This window comes from Hydra vulgaris, chromosome 09, assembly GCF_038396675.1.
Source record: "Hydra vulgaris chromosome 09, alternate assembly HydraT2T_AEP".
Lineage (NCBI taxonomy): Eukaryota > Metazoa > Cnidaria > Hydrozoa > Anthoathecata > Hydridae > Hydra > Hydra vulgaris.
The window spans coordinates 4,008,180-4,029,462 of record NC_088928.1 but is presented as its reverse complement, the minus strand read 5'-3'; the positions used below and the strand labels follow the sequence as shown (position 1 = coordinate 4,029,462).

The 21,283-nt window shown below is 29.5% G+C and overlaps 2 protein-coding genes across 5 annotated transcripts in view; both read right to left on the bottom strand.

The window, feature by feature from the left end:
* The window catches only part of LOC105849422 (BRISC and BRCA1-A complex member 2), a 74,448-nt gene extending 61,682 nt beyond the window's left edge, over positions 1-12,766 (bottom strand). For 2 of the 4 annotated variants that reach the window (XM_065804529.1, XM_065804527.1), the window contains exon 1: positions 12,583-12,762. In XM_065804529.1, coding sequence (XP_065660601.1) covers positions 12,583-12,671 — 89 coding nt within the window. In that variant the 5' untranslated portion in view covers positions 12,672-12,762. Of the gene's footprint in view, positions 1-12,582 lie in introns of all 4 variants that reach the window. The other 2 variants (XM_065804528.1, XM_065804526.1) reach the window with 2 other exon arrangements.
* Positions 12,767-13,076: 310 nt separating this feature from the next.
* On the bottom strand, positions 13,077-15,695 carry LOC136085190 (uncharacterized). Its single transcript, XM_065806479.1, has one exon. It carries the CDS (start codon positions 15,693-15,695, stop codon positions 13,077-13,079), a length of 2,619 nt encoding a protein of 872 aa, XP_065662551.1.
* Positions 15,696-21,283: the final 5,588 nt, after the last annotated feature.

Genomic DNA, 21,283 nt, shown 5'->3' with positions numbered 1-21,283 from the left:
CTCAACAGAATCTTTTCAGCCATTATCTATAAACGGACTAAATGCTTTAAAATGTATGTATTTAAATGCGACCTCTTTAGAAAATAAATTTGATGAATTTAAGGTATTAGTAGACACTTACCGTCCACAAATCATAGCTGTTAGTGAAACATGGTTCAAAAGCATCTCGGTTGTAAATCTAAATGGCTATAATCTATATAGAAGAGACAGAAATGATGGGCGCAGAGGTGGTGGTGTGTGTCTATACATTACTGAAACTATTAAATCATTAGAGCTAAATGATGCTGTTTTTAACTTAAGTAAAATTGAACAAATCTGGGCTACAGTGTACCTTGAAAACAATAAATATTTAGTTGGTTGTATCTACAGACCCAACGATTTTGTTGACATGAGCGACTTGGATTTGGTTTTTAAAAAGACTAAAGACTATATTGATATAAAAGGATACAAAGACTTACTTATTACAGGAGACTTTAATTTCCCGTCAATTGTATGGTCAAATGGATACATTACAAACATTAAAAATGAAAATGGTATCGAGTATAACTTTAGTGAAACTCTTACCAGAACCTATCTGTATCAACATGTAAATGTTCCAACATTTCAAATGTCAAATAATTCTGCCACTAACACTCTTGATCTAATCTTCACAACTCAGTCGGGGAAGCATCTGCGCTATTGACCCAAGATCTGTCCTTGGTAACATAAATAAAGGTCATTTGGTCATCTTTATTGATTTTATTATTAAAAGTATGGTTAATAACTTATCGCACAGTTACTTAAAATTTAATTACAAAAAGGCTAACACCAATAAAATTTCTGACTTTATTACAAATATTGATTGGGTAATGATGTTTGAAACTTTATCTGTTCAGGAAATGTATGACAATCTAATTCACTTTACAAATGTATCATGTAATCAATTCATTCCAGTGCTTGACGTATCTCGAATAAAAAAGCAAATTGCTCCATGGATCAAAAATGATCTTAAAACTCTAATTAAAAAAAAGCAAAATCTTAGATACCTGAATTGTGCTTGTAAATGGAGAGATCTTACTCTGTCTAAAGAGTACAAACTGACTTGCAAGTTAGTGAAAAAAGAAATTAAAATAGCTCGTCTTGCATATGAAAATGTTTTAGTTAAAAGATCCAAAACAAACCCGAAGCTGAAAGAGTCAGATACAGAAAGAGATCTTGGAGTGCTTTTTAATGCAAATTTAAAATGGAAAAATCAAGTAATGAATGCTTCTAACAAAGCAAATCAAATGCTTGGTCATATCAAAAAGTCATTTGCCTGTTTCGATTATAAATTACTTCGTTTGCTTTATGTTACTTTTATTCGCCCATTACTAGAGTTTGCAGTTCCGGTATGGTCTCCATATTATAAATCTGATTGTGACTATATCGAAAAAATCCAGCACAAAGCTACTAAACTAGTATCATCAATCAGAAATCTTTCCTATACAAAAAGACTTGAAAAATTAAACCTAACTACTCTAGTGGAAAGGAGACAAAGAGGAGATCTAATACAAATGTATAAAATTATGAATAATATTGACATATTAGAAAAATGCAATCGTTTTCCAATAGATAATAATCATACGAGAGGTCACTGCTTTAAATATTTCAAGGAAATGACAAAACATAAGCACAGAGAAAACTTCTTTTTTAATCGAGTAGCGAATGTATGGAACTCTCTGCCAGAAGAAATTGTTAAATCGCCTTCAGTCAACAGCTTTAAAGCAGCAATTGATTGCTGGATGAGCAGCAATCGATCAATTCGGCTGTCAAAGTGTGCCTGATAACACACTCACTGGCTCTGCCAGTTACAGCGTTTCCTACTAACTAACTAACTAACTAACATATATATATATATATATATATATATATATATATATATATATATAATACGATTTAAAAAAAATTAAAAATCATAAAAACAAAATTATACATTAAAATGATAGTGACAAAATTTGTTTATGACATCAAGAAAAAATCAGCCCTTGAAATAAGGGTCGGCATTCGGCATTGCTGACCTAAAAGTGTTTGAGTTTGGCAAAAAATGGTTGATCTTGTTTCTATGTTTTATGATCAACCCTTTGTGTTAATTTTTCTTTTGCCGACCTATATATATATATATATATATATATATATATATATATATATATATATATATATATATATATATATATATATATATATATATATATATATATATATATATATATAAAATTAAAAACCATAAAAACAAAATTATACATAAAAATGATATAGTGACAAAATATATATATATGTAGTTTTAAAAAGCACTTTGATATGCATTTAGTTTTATTTATTTCAATATATATATATATATATATATATATATATTTATATATACATATTCAACATCTTCGCTTCAAACAAGTCTGCAAGCAGCCACTATTAGAGTTGGAAGTTACTGGAAAAGAAAAAATTAAGTTTAAAGAGCAAGATAACAATTGACAGACGACTTAAAAGATTGGAAATTATATGAATCAGGAAAGCAAGATGAAGGAAGTGAATTCCAAAGAACTGATGTTCGAGGAAAAAAACTAGACAAATAAGAGTTTTTGGAGAACTTAAGAATAGTCACAGAAAAAGGATAAGAGTTGAGTGAATGACGAGTAACAATTTTAGTCGATAGCACAAGAGACAATAGCACTTTAGAGCAGTGCCCGTTATAGTATTTGTAGAAAAGAGAAAGAGAAGCAACATTACGACAATGTGATAATGGTTGGAGGTTGGCTGCAAAAGCAGATCCAACTATATTTACAATGCACCTTGTCTTAAAGAGTAAGGGCATCATTGGAAGATTCGCCCCAGATATGGCAACAGTATTCCATTTAAGGACAGATTTGAGATTTATAGATAAAGACTAGAATCCAGAGTAAGAAAGTGTTGAGCACAATAAAGAGACGCAACCTGTCAAATCTGTTAAATCAAATCTGTTGCAAAATTAGCAGATGCTAATTTTGCAACAGATTTGGTATATGGTTTTTAAGAAAAAATCAGAAGTAAGAGTTAATCCTAGAAGATGAAGAGTAGATGACTCATCGAGTACATCACCATTCATAAATATAGGAAGATCTAAATTACTGCAATGATTGGCTGAAAAAAATTGAGTTTTATCTGTATTGAAGTTCACCAGCCACTGTGAGTCTCATGCTGTAGCAGAAGTGAGATCATTTTCAGGGTCAAATGCCATCTCCAAGCGATCAGATGATGTTGGCTTCTTATTATAATAAGAATAAATGGTTGTACCATCAGCAAACAATGCCACTTTAGGTGTAAGAATATCTGGAAGATTGTTAATATAAATTAAAAAGAGTATAGGGTCAAGTATAGAACTTTTAGGAACCCCTGAAGTTACAGGATATGAACAAGAATATGAACAAGTGCTGTCCATCATGGACAACTTTTATACTATGATTGAAAAGGAAGGATTCAATAACCTTAAAGATGTTACCTGATACACCGTAAGAAGAAAACTTATGGAGAAAACCAGCATGCCAAACTTTATTAAAAGCTTTAGAAATGTCAAGAGCGATAGCCTTAACCTCTCCACCTCTATCTAATGTATGATAAAATCTATCAATTATTACTGTTAACGAATCTGCAGTAGAACAAGAAGATTGAAATTCATACTGATAATCAAAAAGTAAGTTATTAGATTCAAGATAGGAGATTAAGTGTTTGTTAATTAACGATTCAAAAATCTTACTTATGATAGGAAGAAGACTAACGGGTTGATAGTTAGATGAATCAGATCACTCTCTAGGATTTTTGAAAATAGGGATAACAGATGCCGCTTTCCAGCAGGCTGGAAAACAAGACTCTGATAAGCACTTATTGAATAGTTTTGAGAGTATAGACGAAAGCTCCTGAGAACACTTCTACAAGACTATAACAGGAATGTTGTCCGAACCACAAGCTGTAGAAGAGTCTAAGCAGGAAATCCCCTTAGATACAAAAGCTGGAGTAATGTGAAGCAATGGATCAACCTGTTTGTTGGCAATATCAGGTAGAAAACAACTAGTGGAATCAAGAGATATTGATGAAAAGTTCTTAGCAAACAGTTTAGCTGTGTTTTTAAGTAATGTGGCAAAATCTGAACCATACAAGAGAGGTGAAATAACAGACTTGCCCTTGTTATTGATACTGCTAAAGATTCACCAGAAGTCTCAAGAGCCTAATTTTCGAGATAAAATACAAGATTTCATGACAAGATCATCATACTAAGAGTAGCGGGCTATGGCGTTAGGCAAAACCTTTTTACAATGGTTTCTAGCAATAGTAAACAGATGTCTGTTTTCTGGAGAATTGTTATGCTGATAGATATGGAAGTAATAGTTTTGATTGGAAATTGCAGCAGCACAATGTGATGTAAACCAAAGAGAAGAGTGAGATTTGACTCGGAATCATCGAGAAAGAATACAAGATTCCATGCCAGCCTGAATCCAAAAAGTAATGTAAGAAGCACATTTATTAACAATAATGTAAGAAACTCATCTCTTGAATAGCTAATTCTTCCCGTCATTCAAGTTAAACAGTTTAACCCATTTTTAGACATCCAAATCTTTCTGACTTTTGTTGCTTCAATTCTCAATTAAACTCTTTTACGGCTTGTGGTCCAGACAAAATTTCTGTCATAGTCTTACATAAGTGTTCTCCAGAACTCTCTCAATTTTCTAAAGTAACTAATAAGCGTTTGAGTGAATCTTGTTTTCCTGTCTTCTGGAAAATGGATAAGTGGTTCCAATTTTTAAAAATTCTGGAGAACATTCTAAACCCTCTAACTACTGTCCAATCAATCTTTTCTCTATTTTCAGCTAAGTCTTTGATCCTTTAATCAACAAATTTCTGACATCTAATTTTGAGCCAAATAACTCTCTGACAATCAATATGGTTTTCAAACTTCTCGTTCTATGGCTGACTTGCTAACTTCTGCAACTGAAAGATTTTGCTGTGCATTAGATAAGGGTATAAGACAAAGGGCTATTGCATTTCAAAAAGCTTTTAATAAAGTTTGGCATGCTGGTCTACTCCATAAGCTTGCTTCATATTGTGTTTCTGAGGAGATCTTTGAGAATATTAATTCATTTTTTTCTAATCGCACTATTAAAGTAAACACTCTTTTATTTCCAGTAACTTTTGAGGTACCTTAAGGCTCTTACCATGATGCTGTGTTGTTTTTTATCTTTATTAATGATCTTCCAGACAAACTAAAGTGACTCTATTTGCTGACAAACTAACTTATTAGTCCGGTCTTGACTAAAAGTCTTTTCTTTTGGATTGCTTAGAACAAGGAGCCAATCTTAAGTCTGATCTCTCTTCTGCAAACAACTATCACATATTGTCAATATTCTTGTATTAATGAATGGCAATAATCTATTTGAGTCCTCTTCTTTACATCTTTTTAGATTTTCATTTACTACTGACCTCTAATGAAAATCATATTTACAATCAATTGAAAAGTTAGCATCTGCTTAAGTTGCATCTCTTCATTGTGCTCGCAATTATCTTACTCCTGACTCATTCTTTACCTCTACAAATCTTTTATTCATTCCTGAATGAAATACTGTTGCCATATTAGGGCTGGTTCTTATAATGATGCTCATCCTCTTGTAAACAAGATTTAAAAACGCTTTGTATATGTAGTTGGTTATGCTTTATCTGTCAAGCTTGAGCCGTTCACTTATCGTAGCGATTCCATGGCTCAATGAAAAACATTTAACGTTTGACAAAAGAAACATAATTTTTATAAACTTTACTCTCTTATATCTTTTGTATGGTTAAGCAAGCACCTTGAGATTTTTTGCATCATTTAGTGTTACTCAACCTCTTTCCAGCCATATAAAGAAAGTACTATGCTTTATATGACTTCACTTAAATATTATCCATATCCTGAGACCACTTTTGAGAAAAAAACTTGATGCAGTAATGTTTCTTAAATGAAGCTTTTGGAGGTAAGGATTCCTTAGTACCAAAACACATCCAATTTTTATAAAACTTTTCGTATATATTAAAAAATGATGAGGAATCTAATGAAATGTAAACATTTTTTAACATTTATCCCTTAAATTTTTAGTTCTCAGCAATTTAAAACTTCAAGGTTTATTTTTATACAAAAAAACAACATTTTTTTAAAATATCTAGGTGGAAATGGCAAGTATAGCCTTTCCTCTTTTTAAAACAAGTAATTATTTATGCTTTTTTGAAGAATAGGTATTATGGATTTTTATATAGAAATTATGTATGTATGTATGTACATATGTATGTATGTATGTATGTATGTATGTATGTATGTATGTATGTATGTATGTATGTATGTATGTATGTATGTATGTATGTATGTATGTATGTATGTATGTATGTATATATAAATTACTTCGCGTATTTTAAGACGTTTTTTGTTTGATTTTGTGTTTCTGAAATTTTGACTTCAAATAAAATTGAAATTGAAAATATAATTCTTTATTAAAGACTTCAGTTTTCAAGGCAATAAAATAATGATTTTACTTTTTTTAAAGGTATTCTGTCTGGATTATTCAACTTCCAGCTTGATTCTTACTACTTTTACTACAGTCTGTACTACAGATTCTTTAAACTGTTTTTTCAAAAAAAAACTGGAAATAGTCATCAACTAAAGTTCATAAAAAGGAAATTTGTAAGAAAGTTATCAGTTTTTTTTTTTCATTAATTTTTCTATTTTTTATATTGGTCAAGTAAAAGAACCAATGAACTATAATAATTATTTAAATTCCCTTCTTTAAGGCTGTGAAATTAACAACAATGAAATCAATCTACATGAAATGGTGGTTCCATCTATAAGTCAAGAATGTATAAGTCGTACTTTGATAAAAGTAAATTTTTAAATTCTGAACAATATAGCACAAACATTTTACATTTCAATAATTTTCTTTATTGAAACCAAAGTTTGATGATCCGCCCCTCTATTTAACTTAAGCACTTTGATCAACAAAGGCTTTGTTATAATCACTTAAATTAAGTTTAATATTAATTTTAGCTATCAAAATGTTGTCAGAAACAGCAACCTTTATAATATATTAGAAATATTTGGATTTTCTAAATGTAAATGATGGCATTATTTCTGTCAAATATGTTTTTATGCATTTTTATATATTTTTAACACATTTTGTGTATCTGTGTTTCTAATAATATTTTTTTTTTACATTTTTAAGTAGAGTTTCTGCTGTTATATTAGCCTATTGCTGTTGTAAGTACTCCAAATTTCAAAAAGTTGATTTGCTGTAAGTTATTTTCATTAAAAATTAAATTTATTTGCCTTAACACATTAATTTACTGATTGGTAGGTAAATTAAGCAATAATTTTAAAATGTATTATTTGAATTCCATGATTCGTTTATGCATATTTGCAAGGTTGTTATTATAATACAACCTCAAATTTTATTTTCCAAAACTAACTGAATAAGTAAAAACCCTCAGTATGTAAAATAGATGATTCTGGTCAATCTGCTCTGGTTTAAAAAGAAATTGGATCATTATGAAAAACTTCAAGTCAAATGTAATAACGGTTCAAAAATATCAAACACATTTAAAGTAGATATGCCATTTGGTTTGTCCAGCTCTTTTGCAACAAATTACTGACTGGTCTGTAAATTATACAACAATTTTAAAATTATGTATTATTTGATTCCTTTATGCATATTTGCATGGTGTAATTATAATATAACCCCAAGTTTTATTTTACAAAACTAAATAAGTAAAAAACCTCAGTCTGTAAAATAGATGATTCTAGGCAATCTTGACAGATTTGAAAAAAAAAAAAATTTGTTATTTTATTTTCTTATAGTTATTGAATCACTATGGAAAATTTAAAATCAAATGTAATAACCGTTCAATAGTTATTCAAAACTCAATATGATCCAAAAATATTCTCTTTTTTGGTTTTTCACTGCAAATTTTCCGTACTTGAGCCCTATACCTTTTGTCCAAAAATCATCAATTTTTGCACTACAAAAAATTCAATAACTTTGGATTCGCTAAACTTCAAAGGCCAAATGATCCTCATTTTTTAGGTCAATTCAAGCTCTATACAATGATATTAATTATATATGCTTATTTGAAAAATAAAAAAATCATCTGAAACGGCTACCTATCGTCATAAGGTTGCTTTTTTCTACAAATACTATTATGGTTGCTGCTTATAGGAGTTTTTATCAGTTTTTATTTACTTTTATCAGTTTCATCAACTAAAACTCATCCCTACTTGATTAGTCATTAAGCAAAGTTGCATATTTTTTTTTACTGTAATTGTCCCTGCATGCTCCAAAAACAAGATTAACCCCATTTTTTTCACATTTTTTTTTTTAGTTTGAAACATTATCAATTTAATGGAAATGATAAAGACTTGGCAGTGTTTCATTTACTGTGTCCTTAGATTTTGATTTAACAATTATGAAAAATAAATTTTAATATCAAAAACAAATTAAAATATATATATATATATATATATATATATATATATATATATATATATATATATATATATATATATATATATTTTAGCAAAAAAGTTGAATTAGGCCAAACCAGGCTGCACCTCTATTTTGGAGCTAAATGAAATGAAATTTTGTATTTATTTAAAAAAAAAAGTAAAACTAAAATTTGATTTATTTCATGGCTATTTTGGTAAATAAAAAATAGTGTAATTTTACTTTTTAAATCTTTGATGTTTTTCTATGAATCACTGCTCCTAAAATAAGCAAGGGTCCTTCTTTAATTCAAAGGTTCTTTTAAAATATTTATTTAACCACCTATCCTCAAAATTTGAAGTAAATCTGATGTGCTCATATTAAGTTTAGGTTTCCTCAAGCACCCAAGGTTTTTTTGTGAATTTGGAAATTTGAAGCATTGTTACTCTGAGTTCGCATATATAAAATTATCGGATCACATGGTAGTTTTATTGAATTCTGATTGGCGCAACACTTATTTTTTTATTTCGCTTCTAAACTTTGAACAGATTATTAAATTTTGTTTTATTAAATATACAAGTTGTTTGGTCTATGCAGTATTTGGTCTGTTCAGTCTATTATTTTGATTTTAGTGTATTTTTTATTAGATTTTTGATATAGATTTGTTATATTCTTTAGTGATTTGCAAATCTCAAAATGCCTAAAAATATTATTTTTGATCATCTTCAGTCTTTGCATAGTGATGTAACTTTTAATTCACAGATAACATGCCTCAAAAGACATGTTATTTTTTTATATAACAAAAATAAGTTTTCTTTTACTACCACAGCAAATATTGTTAGTGAAACATTTAGTTGTCAAACAACAAAAAATCAAGTCAGACATTTAATAAACAGCAGTGTTATTAAATTCAAAAAGAACATCTCAAGGGATATGTCAAAGTTTGAAAAAATTTGTTCGAAAGTTTTCTTTAGGACAATAGTTCCCGAAGCTATTAATGAATTTTCATCAGCATCTACTCCAGCCTTTTTTGAACTTTCTCAACCATCTATATCTTCAGTAAATCAAAATTTGATAAATCTAAATGGTTCAAGGGTTGCGCCAATCAAAGTTCAAGTTGAAGATTCAAGAGGAGCCTGATGTGATACCAATAAAAGCTAAATCAAAACGCCGTCTTACTTTATTATCACAATCACATAGTGATGAAAAAAAAATATATAGGGAAGCAATTTTTAACACAAAGAGCTAACTTAAACAAATGCCTATTGAAGTAAGACTATTGAAGAAAAAAATTTGGAAAAAAATATCATTATTTGTAATCTTAGAAAAAAATTAAAATCTATTAAAGTTGAAGCAGGTCAACAAAACTGCAAAAGGCTGTTGTTATTATTAAAAAGACAGAGACAAAATATCAGCAACTTAAAAAACAAAGCTCTGAAATTATACAACTTAAAGGAAAACTTGTTATAAATTCTCAAATAATTAAATCACTTGAACATCAAAATCTTCTTCTTGGAGAGAAGATTTATAGTTTAGAATGCAATTTAATGGTTTCGAAGAAAAACAAAAAAATATATAATACAGAACTACGAACACTTGTTTTTGATGCTGTGACTAACCAAGTATCTGCAAATTGCATTTCTTCTTTAATTCAAAGTTTTACCCAACATCTATGTGTTACCATTAAAACTGTTCTTTGCCGCACTACTGTTGAACAAATGGTTAGGAAACTAGGTGTTATCACTGACCTCCAAACAGCAGAAATTGCTATATCTGAAAAGAATTTAACACTTGGATTTGATGCCACAACTCAGGAAGGTGTACATGCCAGCTGTATCCACCTTACTACTAAAACTGGTTGTCAAGTTGTAGCGCTAGATGAGTTAAGTGGTGGCACATCAGAGGACTACGAGCAGCATATATGTCAATCCATAGACAACTTAGCCAAAACTTATGCCTCGTTTCATTTAAAAGATTTTCAAGAAAGTCGTCAAACTATAATTGGCAACATATCTAATACAATTTCTGATCGAGCTATTACAAATCATGCTACAACAAAAAAGTTAAGTCTGGCATGGAATAAAACCTTCAATGAGTTAAATTGTCATCTTCATCCTCTAGAAACATTTTCCAGTAACTGTAGATCTGCACTAAAAGTAATAGAAGCAGAAAATGAAAAACTATTTGGTAGCGACTGCATGGCCGGAAATATTGTTGTGCAACTAAATAAACTTCGGTACATGGATGGAAAAGGTGATCCTAAAGGATTTGTTTTATTTTTATTAAAAGAAGAGCTTCCTAAAGGTTTACTTCCTAGATACAGAGGAAATTGTTTGCATATTTTTTTTCATATTTGTGGAATATTAATTCAACATTATGACATTTTAAAAACATTTCTGACATCAGGTACTATTTCATGCGTTCGATTACAAGCCAGTTTATCTACTGACTTTGAAAACAATATTGCTAAACGAGAACTTTGTGCTGCTGGATTAATAGGAAAACTTATAACTAGTCCTTGAATAAAAAAATTTTATGTTTCAGCCAAAAAACAAATCTCTCATTTAGATGGTATTGTTATTATAAAAAGGGTCCTTGATACGGTTCACCAATGTCTAAAAAATCCATTAAAAATCTTATCAAGATCACAAAATTTCTTTGATGAAGAGTTTGATAAAAAAGATCTTGTCTGAAAGGCTCTTATTGAATTCTGCCCTAAAGACGACAATATGAAAAAAATGATTTCTGTTTGCTTGACTGCTATATCTGAAGCAATCAATAGGCAATATAAGAAATACTTTAGTATGAAGCCCACAGAACAAATGGAATTTGAGACTGAATCTGCAAGACTGCACAATATGGATGTCGAGGAAATGATGGGAATGTTTAGTGCAGCACAGAAATTTGCACCTAATGCAACTCTTTGTTACCTATCATCAAGACTGCGTGCCAGAAAAAACAATGTCATCAACTATTTAAACGGTCTTCCAAAACATGTTAAAGAGTTTGTGATGGAGTGGGCCATAAATTTTGCAACAAAATAAAGAGAGATTTAAGGAGATGACACACAGAGCAGAGCAAAAATGGCAAAAAAAAGATACAAAAGAAAAAAAAAAAATAGAAAAAAAATTAAAAATATTAGATATAAGTGTTGAAACTTTTGGAAACGAGTTTCTAGACATAAGTGAAGCAAATTTTAATGATATTTTAGATGTCATGTCTGGAGCTGCTACAGGCAGAAATATATGCCATATTTGGTATGAAGATGAAAAAGAGGTTATATACAATGGAAAAATTGAAAAAATAAAGAAAAAGATACATGATACATATGTTGTTGCTTATTGGAATAAGGAAGAAAATTATAATGATGCAATAGACTATGATATTTCAAAAGTTCAACTTGCTTGTGACATTATACTTGGGGACCTCATGATGGCATGAACATCTTTAAACGGAACACTTTTATCCATAAAATTTTAAAATGATAAAGTTTAATGTTTTTTTTATTACTTTGTTTGTACATATAAAACTTTATATTTAGTTTTAATTTTTTTAATTATATATTCAGTTTTATATTTGTAACTAAATATTTGTTTTATATACTCTAAGCTTTATTTTGATATGTGATTTTTTAGTTGGAAGACAAAAATTTAGACGAATATACATTTTTTTGCAAAAAAAATTAAAAAATTGGGTCCAACTTTTCATAACCTCTCCATATATAAAAAATCGCAACTTAAAAATCTCATAACTTTTGAGGTACTTGACCTACAGAGATAATTTTCATATTTTTAAAAAATTCAAAATTAGAGCCATATATTTATGTATATGATATTGTTTTGTTTTAAAATTTCAAAATTTTCTCACATCACTAATATATATATATATTTAGAAAAAAAAAAAAAAATGAAAAAAAAAAACATTTGAACAAAAATAGACGTATATGTTATTATGTTCAAATTTAAATAAAAACTAAAAAGTGAAAAATTTATAAAAAACAGCCTAAAAGATAACCAATGTACAAAGACAATTATTACTTATAATTTATTACTTGTAACTATTACTTATAAATTTAATTACAAATTTTATAATTTTAATTACAAACCTATCCATTAAAATTTGAACACTATCATTTTGAACTCCCAAAACGAGCTTTTTTAACTGATTTATTTGGTTAAATATATTTAAAGTCATTAAACTAGTATTTTAAAAAATTGCTATAAAAACAAAACACGTGTTATTATTAATTCCTCAACGAAACTATAACGGTAAGTTGTTAAACACCATTTGGGTTTTTTCGCGTGATTCAATGTAACATTTTGACTTTTTAACAAAATGCAGACTTAGGAAGTTACTTTTCTTTATTACTAATAAAAATATTAAAAATAATTTTCTCGATCTGTGTTTTATTAAGTATATAAAATCTTATTTATATATATATATATATATATATATATATATATATATATATATATATATATATATATATATATATATATATATATATATATATATATATATATATATATATATATATATTCTATTAAACACCCAATAATTACATAAATTATAGGTAAAAAAAAACAAATAAAGAAAATGCTATGGGTGTTCTTGTACTGTTCTTAGAATGTTTTCTTCCATCAAAGTTCTAAATATAAGTCTTTGTTCCTTTAAATTCCATAATTGGACAGATTGTTTTAAAATTGAGGCGACATTGGCATCTAACACTTCCTTAGGGCGTGCAGTTTTAATTTTATTGCCCTCGATCATACATTGCAACATATTAATACCAAATTGCTTGCATATTAGCCATATCTCACCAACAAATAAACTTTGGTTATTTATACACGGCAACTGAGTCATTATAATGGAGTAACATATGGGGTCATTAAGTAGCCTGATAAATAAGTTTAATTTGTTATGAATAAGAATGTTCGATACAGAGTTTACTTTGAAAAAAGAATGGAGGTAATTTTTACTATGCTTAGAAATATTAAAAAATGATTTTAAGACAGATCGTCCAACTTTATCAATATTCTGTAGAAACTTATTGTTGCAACCACCCAGTTCTAGTCCGTAAAATAGCGTTGGAGTAGCTAGGGAATTAAATAAATAAATAATCGTAGCAGGCTGGCAGAAGCGAATTCCGTTTCTTATAAGAGCTTTTGCAACAGATAAAAATTGCGTTATCCTTTCATTTATATTCGTTTTTTGGAGTGTTGCCGTCATATTTTTGTTCTTATTATCCCAAAGGAAACCAAGATGTTTTAAATTGCTTTGAAACTTAATAGGAGCGTCGTTAACATAAATCACGTTATTGATGATCGAGCTTACTCCAGATATTAAAAATTCAGTTTTTTCTGCATTTAGTTTGATAAAGTTTGATATTACATACTTTTGGACGATGTTAATAAGATTTTGAAGACCAGATATAGTTGAACTTTGCAAAATTATATCATCCGCATACGCAATGACACCAGTGTATACCCCATTTATTGAAGTTCCTACTTTGGATTCTGAGACAATTTTCTCTAAAGGATTTTCAGTATAAATATTGTAAAGATGAGGCGAAAGTATGGACCCTTGTCGAACTCCCTGAGACAACCTAAACTCTTCTGATGTGCATCCAAGATATGATACATTAGCAGTACCTGCCCGATATAACGATGAAATGGTATGAACTACCGATAGTGGGATTTTTTTCTGATAATATAGTTTCTCAAATAGTTTTTCCCAGTTACAACTATCAAAAGCTTTGTTAGCATCTAAACTGCATATATATACAGGTGAATTGTTATGTTTATAGTGTTTTATTGTTTCACTCAGAAGAAATTCTGCGTGAAGGGTAGAGCTATTTTTTTTAAACCCAAATTGATGTGAATGACTCTCTGTAATATCTGGACATATGTGTACAATAAGATATTCGAGAAGCTTTGTAAAAATAGGTAGAATGCTGATTCCTCTGTAGTTATTTGGATTTTCCAGTGATGTTTTATAAGACTTAACTAATGGAATAATTGTGGCTGTTGATAAACATTGGGGAACCTTTCCATTTGTTAACATGCTGTTATAAAAAGAAGCGAGTAACATTAGAAGATTGTTACTGCGAGAGTTTTTAAGATGTTCAGCACTTATTCCAAAACAATCGTAGGATTTATTATTTTTAAGATTTAAAATACATTTTTCAATATCAGCTGTTGAAATAAACTTTGAATTAGGCTCTTTACTTATATGTGGAATTTGTTGAGGAATAAATTCGTTATTTGTACATTGCGGCGTATTAAGTATTTTTTGAAAATGATGGCTAAATTCTTCAACGATTTCATTTTTGTTTTGCAATTTATTAATTGTAAAGAGTCGAGTATTATTTTTGTTTTTTATTTTGCGAATATTGTCCCAAAACTTTTGAGGATTAGTATTGCGTAGGTATTCGATATTTTTAGTTTTTTCGTAGATTTTTTTGTTATGCGCTGCTTTAACAGCTTTGCGGAAGTTTTTTCGGGAATAGATATATCTTTTGTAGACTACGCATTCTACTGACTTGTTATAATCGTATTTTTGCCATTGTTTATAGTGAAAGGATAGGTTATCTTTACATCTTTTAAGCTCTGGTGTCCACCAAGGTTTTGAATACTTACATGTCACTTGTTGTCCAAAACACTGTTTAACTGCCAAGAGAGCTGCATTTTTGATTTTGGAACATGTGGTTTTAATTTCTGCTTCTATTTTTTCATCTATAAATGTGTAATTGCTAAATGCTATAGATAGATTATGATTATAAAAATCAATAAACTTTTCATTCTTCCATGCATGTTTTGGAACTGAATCATACTTTTCCATTGTATTATTTATTTCGTTAGATAAGCTGCTACCTCTAAGGTTGATACTTGTGGATACCGGAAGGTGATTACTATTATTAAACGGTGAAGGGGGAATAACTTGACAATTTGTAAAACATAGTTCTGTATCTTTTAAAGATGCTATATGGTCAATGTAAGAAGAATTTAAAAGAGTTTTATGTTGATAGGTGTAGGTAGGACCAGCACCATTGACTATATCGACAAAAACCAACTCGTTTGATTTAATAAAGTTTGTGAGATGTTTTGAAAGATTGTTTCGTGTTTTGTTGTTACGAAATTCTAAATCATATATTTTATAAGAAAATGACTGAAAGTCTCCAGATATAATAAATTCTGCTTCATCCTCATAGTTGTTCATGATTGAAGTAATTGTATGTAATTGAGAAGAATATTTATCGTACGATTCATTATTGTTACAACAGCATGAAAGATAAACCCCAATTTGGAATTATTCGAAAGAACGTTAACTGTGTAACCCAAAAACAATTGTAATTTTCACCGGTACCCGATACATCTCAACTGACGGATTGACCGATTTTAGTGCAGATTTTATAACAGTAAGCGTTATCATGAAAGTATTTACAAAAGTATAAAAGTATATTTTATATTTCCAAACTATATTAGTGTAAACTGGTTTTAGTGAGATTCTGCAAGGGTTGTACCCGATTGGAAATTATGAATTCTGGAACCGGATTTGCCGGAATTGTTAAAAAAGTTCCGACCGGAACGAGAATTATAGTTTTGTAATTTTTTACCATCAAGATTGATAGTAAAAGCCTGCACCTTAGCATGGTGGCTACATTATATATATTAACAACCTATAATTAACATATATATATATATATATATATATATATATATATATATATATATATATATATATATATATATATATATATATTATATATATATATTTAAACAACTTTAAAAAGTATTCTACACAATAGAGTGCTCAATGTTCTTAAAAGAACAGAGCAATTATATATTAGTAGAAAATCACTTAACTAAATTTTTCCATTTGACACTGTGTTTCATCAACAAAGATTCATCAGAAATGCCAAAATGCATCAGAAATATATATATATATATATATATATATATATATATATATATATATATATATATATATATATATATATATATATATATATATATATATATATATATATATATATATATATATATATATATATATAGATATATATATATATATATATATATATATATATATATATATATATATATATATATATATATATATATATATATATATATATATAAACCCGTAGATGTTGTCCGAAAGTTTTTTCCATATTTTGTTGACAAAAAGTAAAAATTAAAATGCAAGACCGGAATTATTTTTTTTTATTAATTGATAGACTGCCTGCCCCAACCAAACCCTCAGTCGATGTAGCAACACTCCCTTGCGGGTCAGGCTAAAAGATAGTAGATGTAGCAGCACTCCCTTGCGGGTCAGGCTATTTGTCAGTCGAAGTAGCAGCACTCCCTTGCGAGTCAGGCTATAAGATAGTCGATGTAGCAACACTCCGCGCATGATTTACAGTTAAAAAATAAAAATAAAAACATTTTATTAAAAAAATTAAAAATAAAAACATTTTATTAAAAGAAATAAAAATAAAAACATTGTTTATATTGTTAAAAACATTCAGAATGTTTTTAAAACATTCTGGTCAATTAAATTGGTGTTTTTGTGGTTTTTTTAAAAACGATTTATTTGATACGATATATATATATATATATATATATATATATATATATATATATATATATATATATATATATATATATTTATATATAGCATATTTCATTAACTTGATTCTTGTTTTAGTTAAATCTAATATGTTGTTTTTATTTGTTTTTTTTATTTTTATTTATGACAGTTTTAACCTGCATATCATTTATATTTAAAATTATTTCTTTGTTTTGAATTTTTACATTTAGGTTAAAATTGAAATATTTACTGTATAAGGCATCCTATACTATATCAGAGGCAGGTAACATTTTTATGAAAAGAAGTGTGTTTGTTTCTAAAAACAAGATAGCAACTCTTTTTGCACCACAATATTCCTAAACTTTTAGAAATCTTTACATAAGCGATTACTGCAAATAAAATTATGAAAAGCTACAGTTAGGCGGTCTAAAATAATTTCATTTTTTTGCTTCTTGCGTCTTGTGTAGACTTGCTCAAAGTGGTGACTTTTTAGTATAAACATAAAAAATTATTATTACTTTAGTGCATACATCGACTATCTTATAGCCTGCTGTTACAAGGGAGTGTTGCTACATCAACTATCTAACAGCCTGCTGCTACAAAGAAGTGCTGCTACATCAACTGAGGGTTTGGCATGGGGTAGCAATCTTTTTTCTTTAATTATTTCAATTAAAATTCCTAATGTTTAAAAAATCTCCACTGACGAGAGCGCAACAAGCGATAAAATAAAATTATTTTAGACTGCTTTACTGTAGCTACCTAAAATTACATTGTGTTTGTTAAGAATTTTGTATTTTTATACCTTGGTTTATCTATAGTTCTTCATTGCCTTGTAGTACAATGATTTTTTGATTGGATTTACACAGTCTGAGTCACAAATCTTAAAAAAAAAAGTAAAAAATAAATAACGACTTTCCGACCTGAAATATTGTCATTCCGGCCGGAACCGGATTGCCCTAAAAATCACAAATTCTGGCCGGAATTCCGGTACATTCCTAGAATCTGCATAGTGCGAAGCATTGCGAAAAACGTACGAAACTGCTTAACAGTTGACATTTTATTACAACAGTAATCTCTGCATATTAAAATCTGCATTATTCTATATTTTTATTATAGTTTTACTACATATACAATATTACAACACTGCATTCAAATTTTTCTTTAGAAACGGTGCAGGGGCGGATCCAGACCATCTAGAATGGAGGGGGAATTTTTATTATTATTATTAATATTATTACTAATATTATTATTATTATTACTAATATTATTAATACTATTATTATTATTATTAACCCCATTTGTAAACAATGTTTGTATTGGTTTTTAGGAAAAATGTCTGAACTGAGACCCGCTATTATTCGTCTATTTGAGCAAGGAAGAAGAGTGAAAGAAATTGTCCAACTTCTCAACATCAAACATCACCAAACTGTATCCAAAGTCATTGAGCGATATCAAGAAACTGGGAGCTATGAAGACAGACGGAGAAGTGGATGTCCTCGGACTGCCAACACTCCAGCTAACCGGAATAAGATCTTAGGTCAAATCAAAAGAAACCCACGAACACAAAAGAACTCAACAAGAAAAATGGCCAAAGCTGTTGGAAATTCTGAAGGATCAGTCCAAAATGCTCTGAAAGGAGCCGGATTAAAAGCCAGGAAACATGTTATAGCTCAATTACTTACAGAAGAGATAAAAAGAAAACGTTTGAACCGATGCAGGAAGCTTCTGAAACGTTTTGGTGCTGAACTACACCAAAAAATTCTGTTTTCTGATGAGAAATGGTTCGATGTTGAGCAAGCTCATAAAAATCAAAATTACAGAAGTTGGTTTAAGGAGCCCCTGCCACTCAAAAAAACAATCATTTCCCATCAACAGAAGCCACAACAAGTGATGGTCTGGGTAGGAATCTACCCAGACCATCACTTGCTGTGGCTTCTGTTTTTTCACCCACAATGAAAAAACAGAAGCCACTCATCACTTGCATCAATGAAAAAGCAGAAGCCACCCATCACTTGCTGTGACTTCTGTTTTTTCACCCACACTGGTAAAACTCCTCTCTTCTTTGTTCCAGATGGAGTCAAAATTCGTAATGCTGAATATCGAGCGATGCTCGAAGAAAAACTTTTGCCTTGGACCCAGCAGCATTTTGTAGATGAAGAATGAACGTTTCAACAAGACGGTGCACCCTCTCACAAAGCTATACAGACTCAAATTTGGCTGGAAGAGAACTTTTCCGATTTTATCAAAGTTGACATCAGCTCTCAGAGACAGATTGGAGAATAGCCATCAAACTCACCAGACTTGAACCCGTTGGACTACTCGCTTCGGATTATTCTAGAGACCAAAGCTTGGATGAAACCCCATAGTTCGATTAAAGAATTAAAAAAAGCTTTAATTAAAGTCTGGAAAGAAAACCCAATGGAAACAATTGCTAAAGCTGTGGATGATTTTCCTAAGAGGTTAAAAAAGTGCATCCAGGTAGAGGGAGGACATTTTGAGAATATGTGTACATACATTCATAACCTGCGTACATACATTCATAACCTGTTTTGCAAATGAAATATACTGTGTTTTGTAAATGAAATACTGTGTTTTGCGAAATGACCCGAACTTTTTAAACACCCTGTAATTTTTAGGGTCCCCGCCAGTTCAATTCTGGGCAAAGATGTTGGGTGTTTTAAACGCCTGGCGGGGACCATAAGATTTATCCTATAAAATTTTTTATTCTTTTAAATAATATATGATGGATTGATAATTAATGACATAAAAGATGCAAGTTGAAAAAGTTAAGAAATTATTCTACAGAATCTTCTGAAATTGATTAAAAAAATTGTTTCTTTTTAAGAGGGAGCTACAACGGGGAATTCTCTGATGCTATTGTCACAAAATCAGTTAAAAAGAGGAAAATGTCATTGGAGCCCCTTCAGCTTTCAATAGAGCGTCTATATCTTTTTCCTCATCAAAGTTTAAAGATCTACAGCATCTCAAATATTTTTGCAAGCAAGACGCACAAGAATTTTACGACTATTTTTCATATCAAAGAGGGTGTTTGAGACCAAATGGCTGCTGGGATATAATAAATCGTGGTTTGTCAAAAGAAACTACAGGTTAAATTGCTAAAAGCCAACCTTAGTAAAGAAATATGTTTTGCAACTCAAAAACCGGGAACGTCAATTTTAGATTAAGGTTGCAAAATTCTATAGCAAACCAAAAGTTTTTGCAAAAAATTGAAATTAGTTCATTTTTTCTTTCATTCTAATGTCAATTAAAAAAAATAAATCTTGACAAGACTGCTTTTTGTAAAACAAAAAGGTAAGAGAAGTCTTTGAAGATTAAATTTGATTTATCTCAGTTTGCAAAAAATTGACATCCCCTGTTCTTCCCTTGCACCCTTCATATACAAAATTGATTTTTTGACGAGATTAAATAAAAATAACTACATTTTACTACTATAAGTTTCATGCGTTTAACAATCGTCAGGTAAAAAATACATTGGTACTGGTGGGCCTATATATATTAGACGATAGTTAGTCTAATATATATAGGCCCACCAAATAATAAATAAAGAAGACGTTGGACTATATCGTGACGATGGTCTGATGGTACTTTGTAAAAAAACTGGATCAAAAATTGATAGCATACGAAAAAACATAACTAGAGTTATAGAAATGATCGGTTTTAAAATTGAGATCCAAACAAATCTACTCGCAGTGAACTTCTTAGATGTATCCTTTAATTTAGAAAAAAAACTTCTACCAACCTTTCAAAAAACCAACCGTCCTCCGGTAATTATAAAGCAAATCCCCATCTCTATCAACGACAGATTATCTCGAGATTCCTCAAATGAAAAAACATTTAATTTATCTATACCAGAATACGAAGACAAATTAAGAAGAAATGGCTTCACTGATTTTAATTTAAAGTATAACCCCCAAAAAAGAGAAAAAAGTTAATGGAAAAGAAAAATAATATGGTTTAAACCCTCGTATAGTAAAAGCGTTTCTACCAAAGTCGGACATAGTTTCCTAAATTTAATCGACAAACGTTTTTAACCATCCCACCCCTAAGTAAACTATTCAATCAAAATACAATCAAAAGGAGTTACAGCTGCACCAAAAATATCGAAAGAATAATAAAAAGCCACAACAAAAAAATCAGTTCAGAAAGACCAAAATAATACCCACCCTGCAATAGCACAGATAAGGAAAATTGTC

Excerpts from the sequence above, each read along its gene's own strand:
- LOC136085190 (XM_065806479.1), bottom strand. The coding sequence starts at position 15,695 with ATGAACAACTATGAGGATGAAGCAGAATTTATTATATCTGGAGACTTT.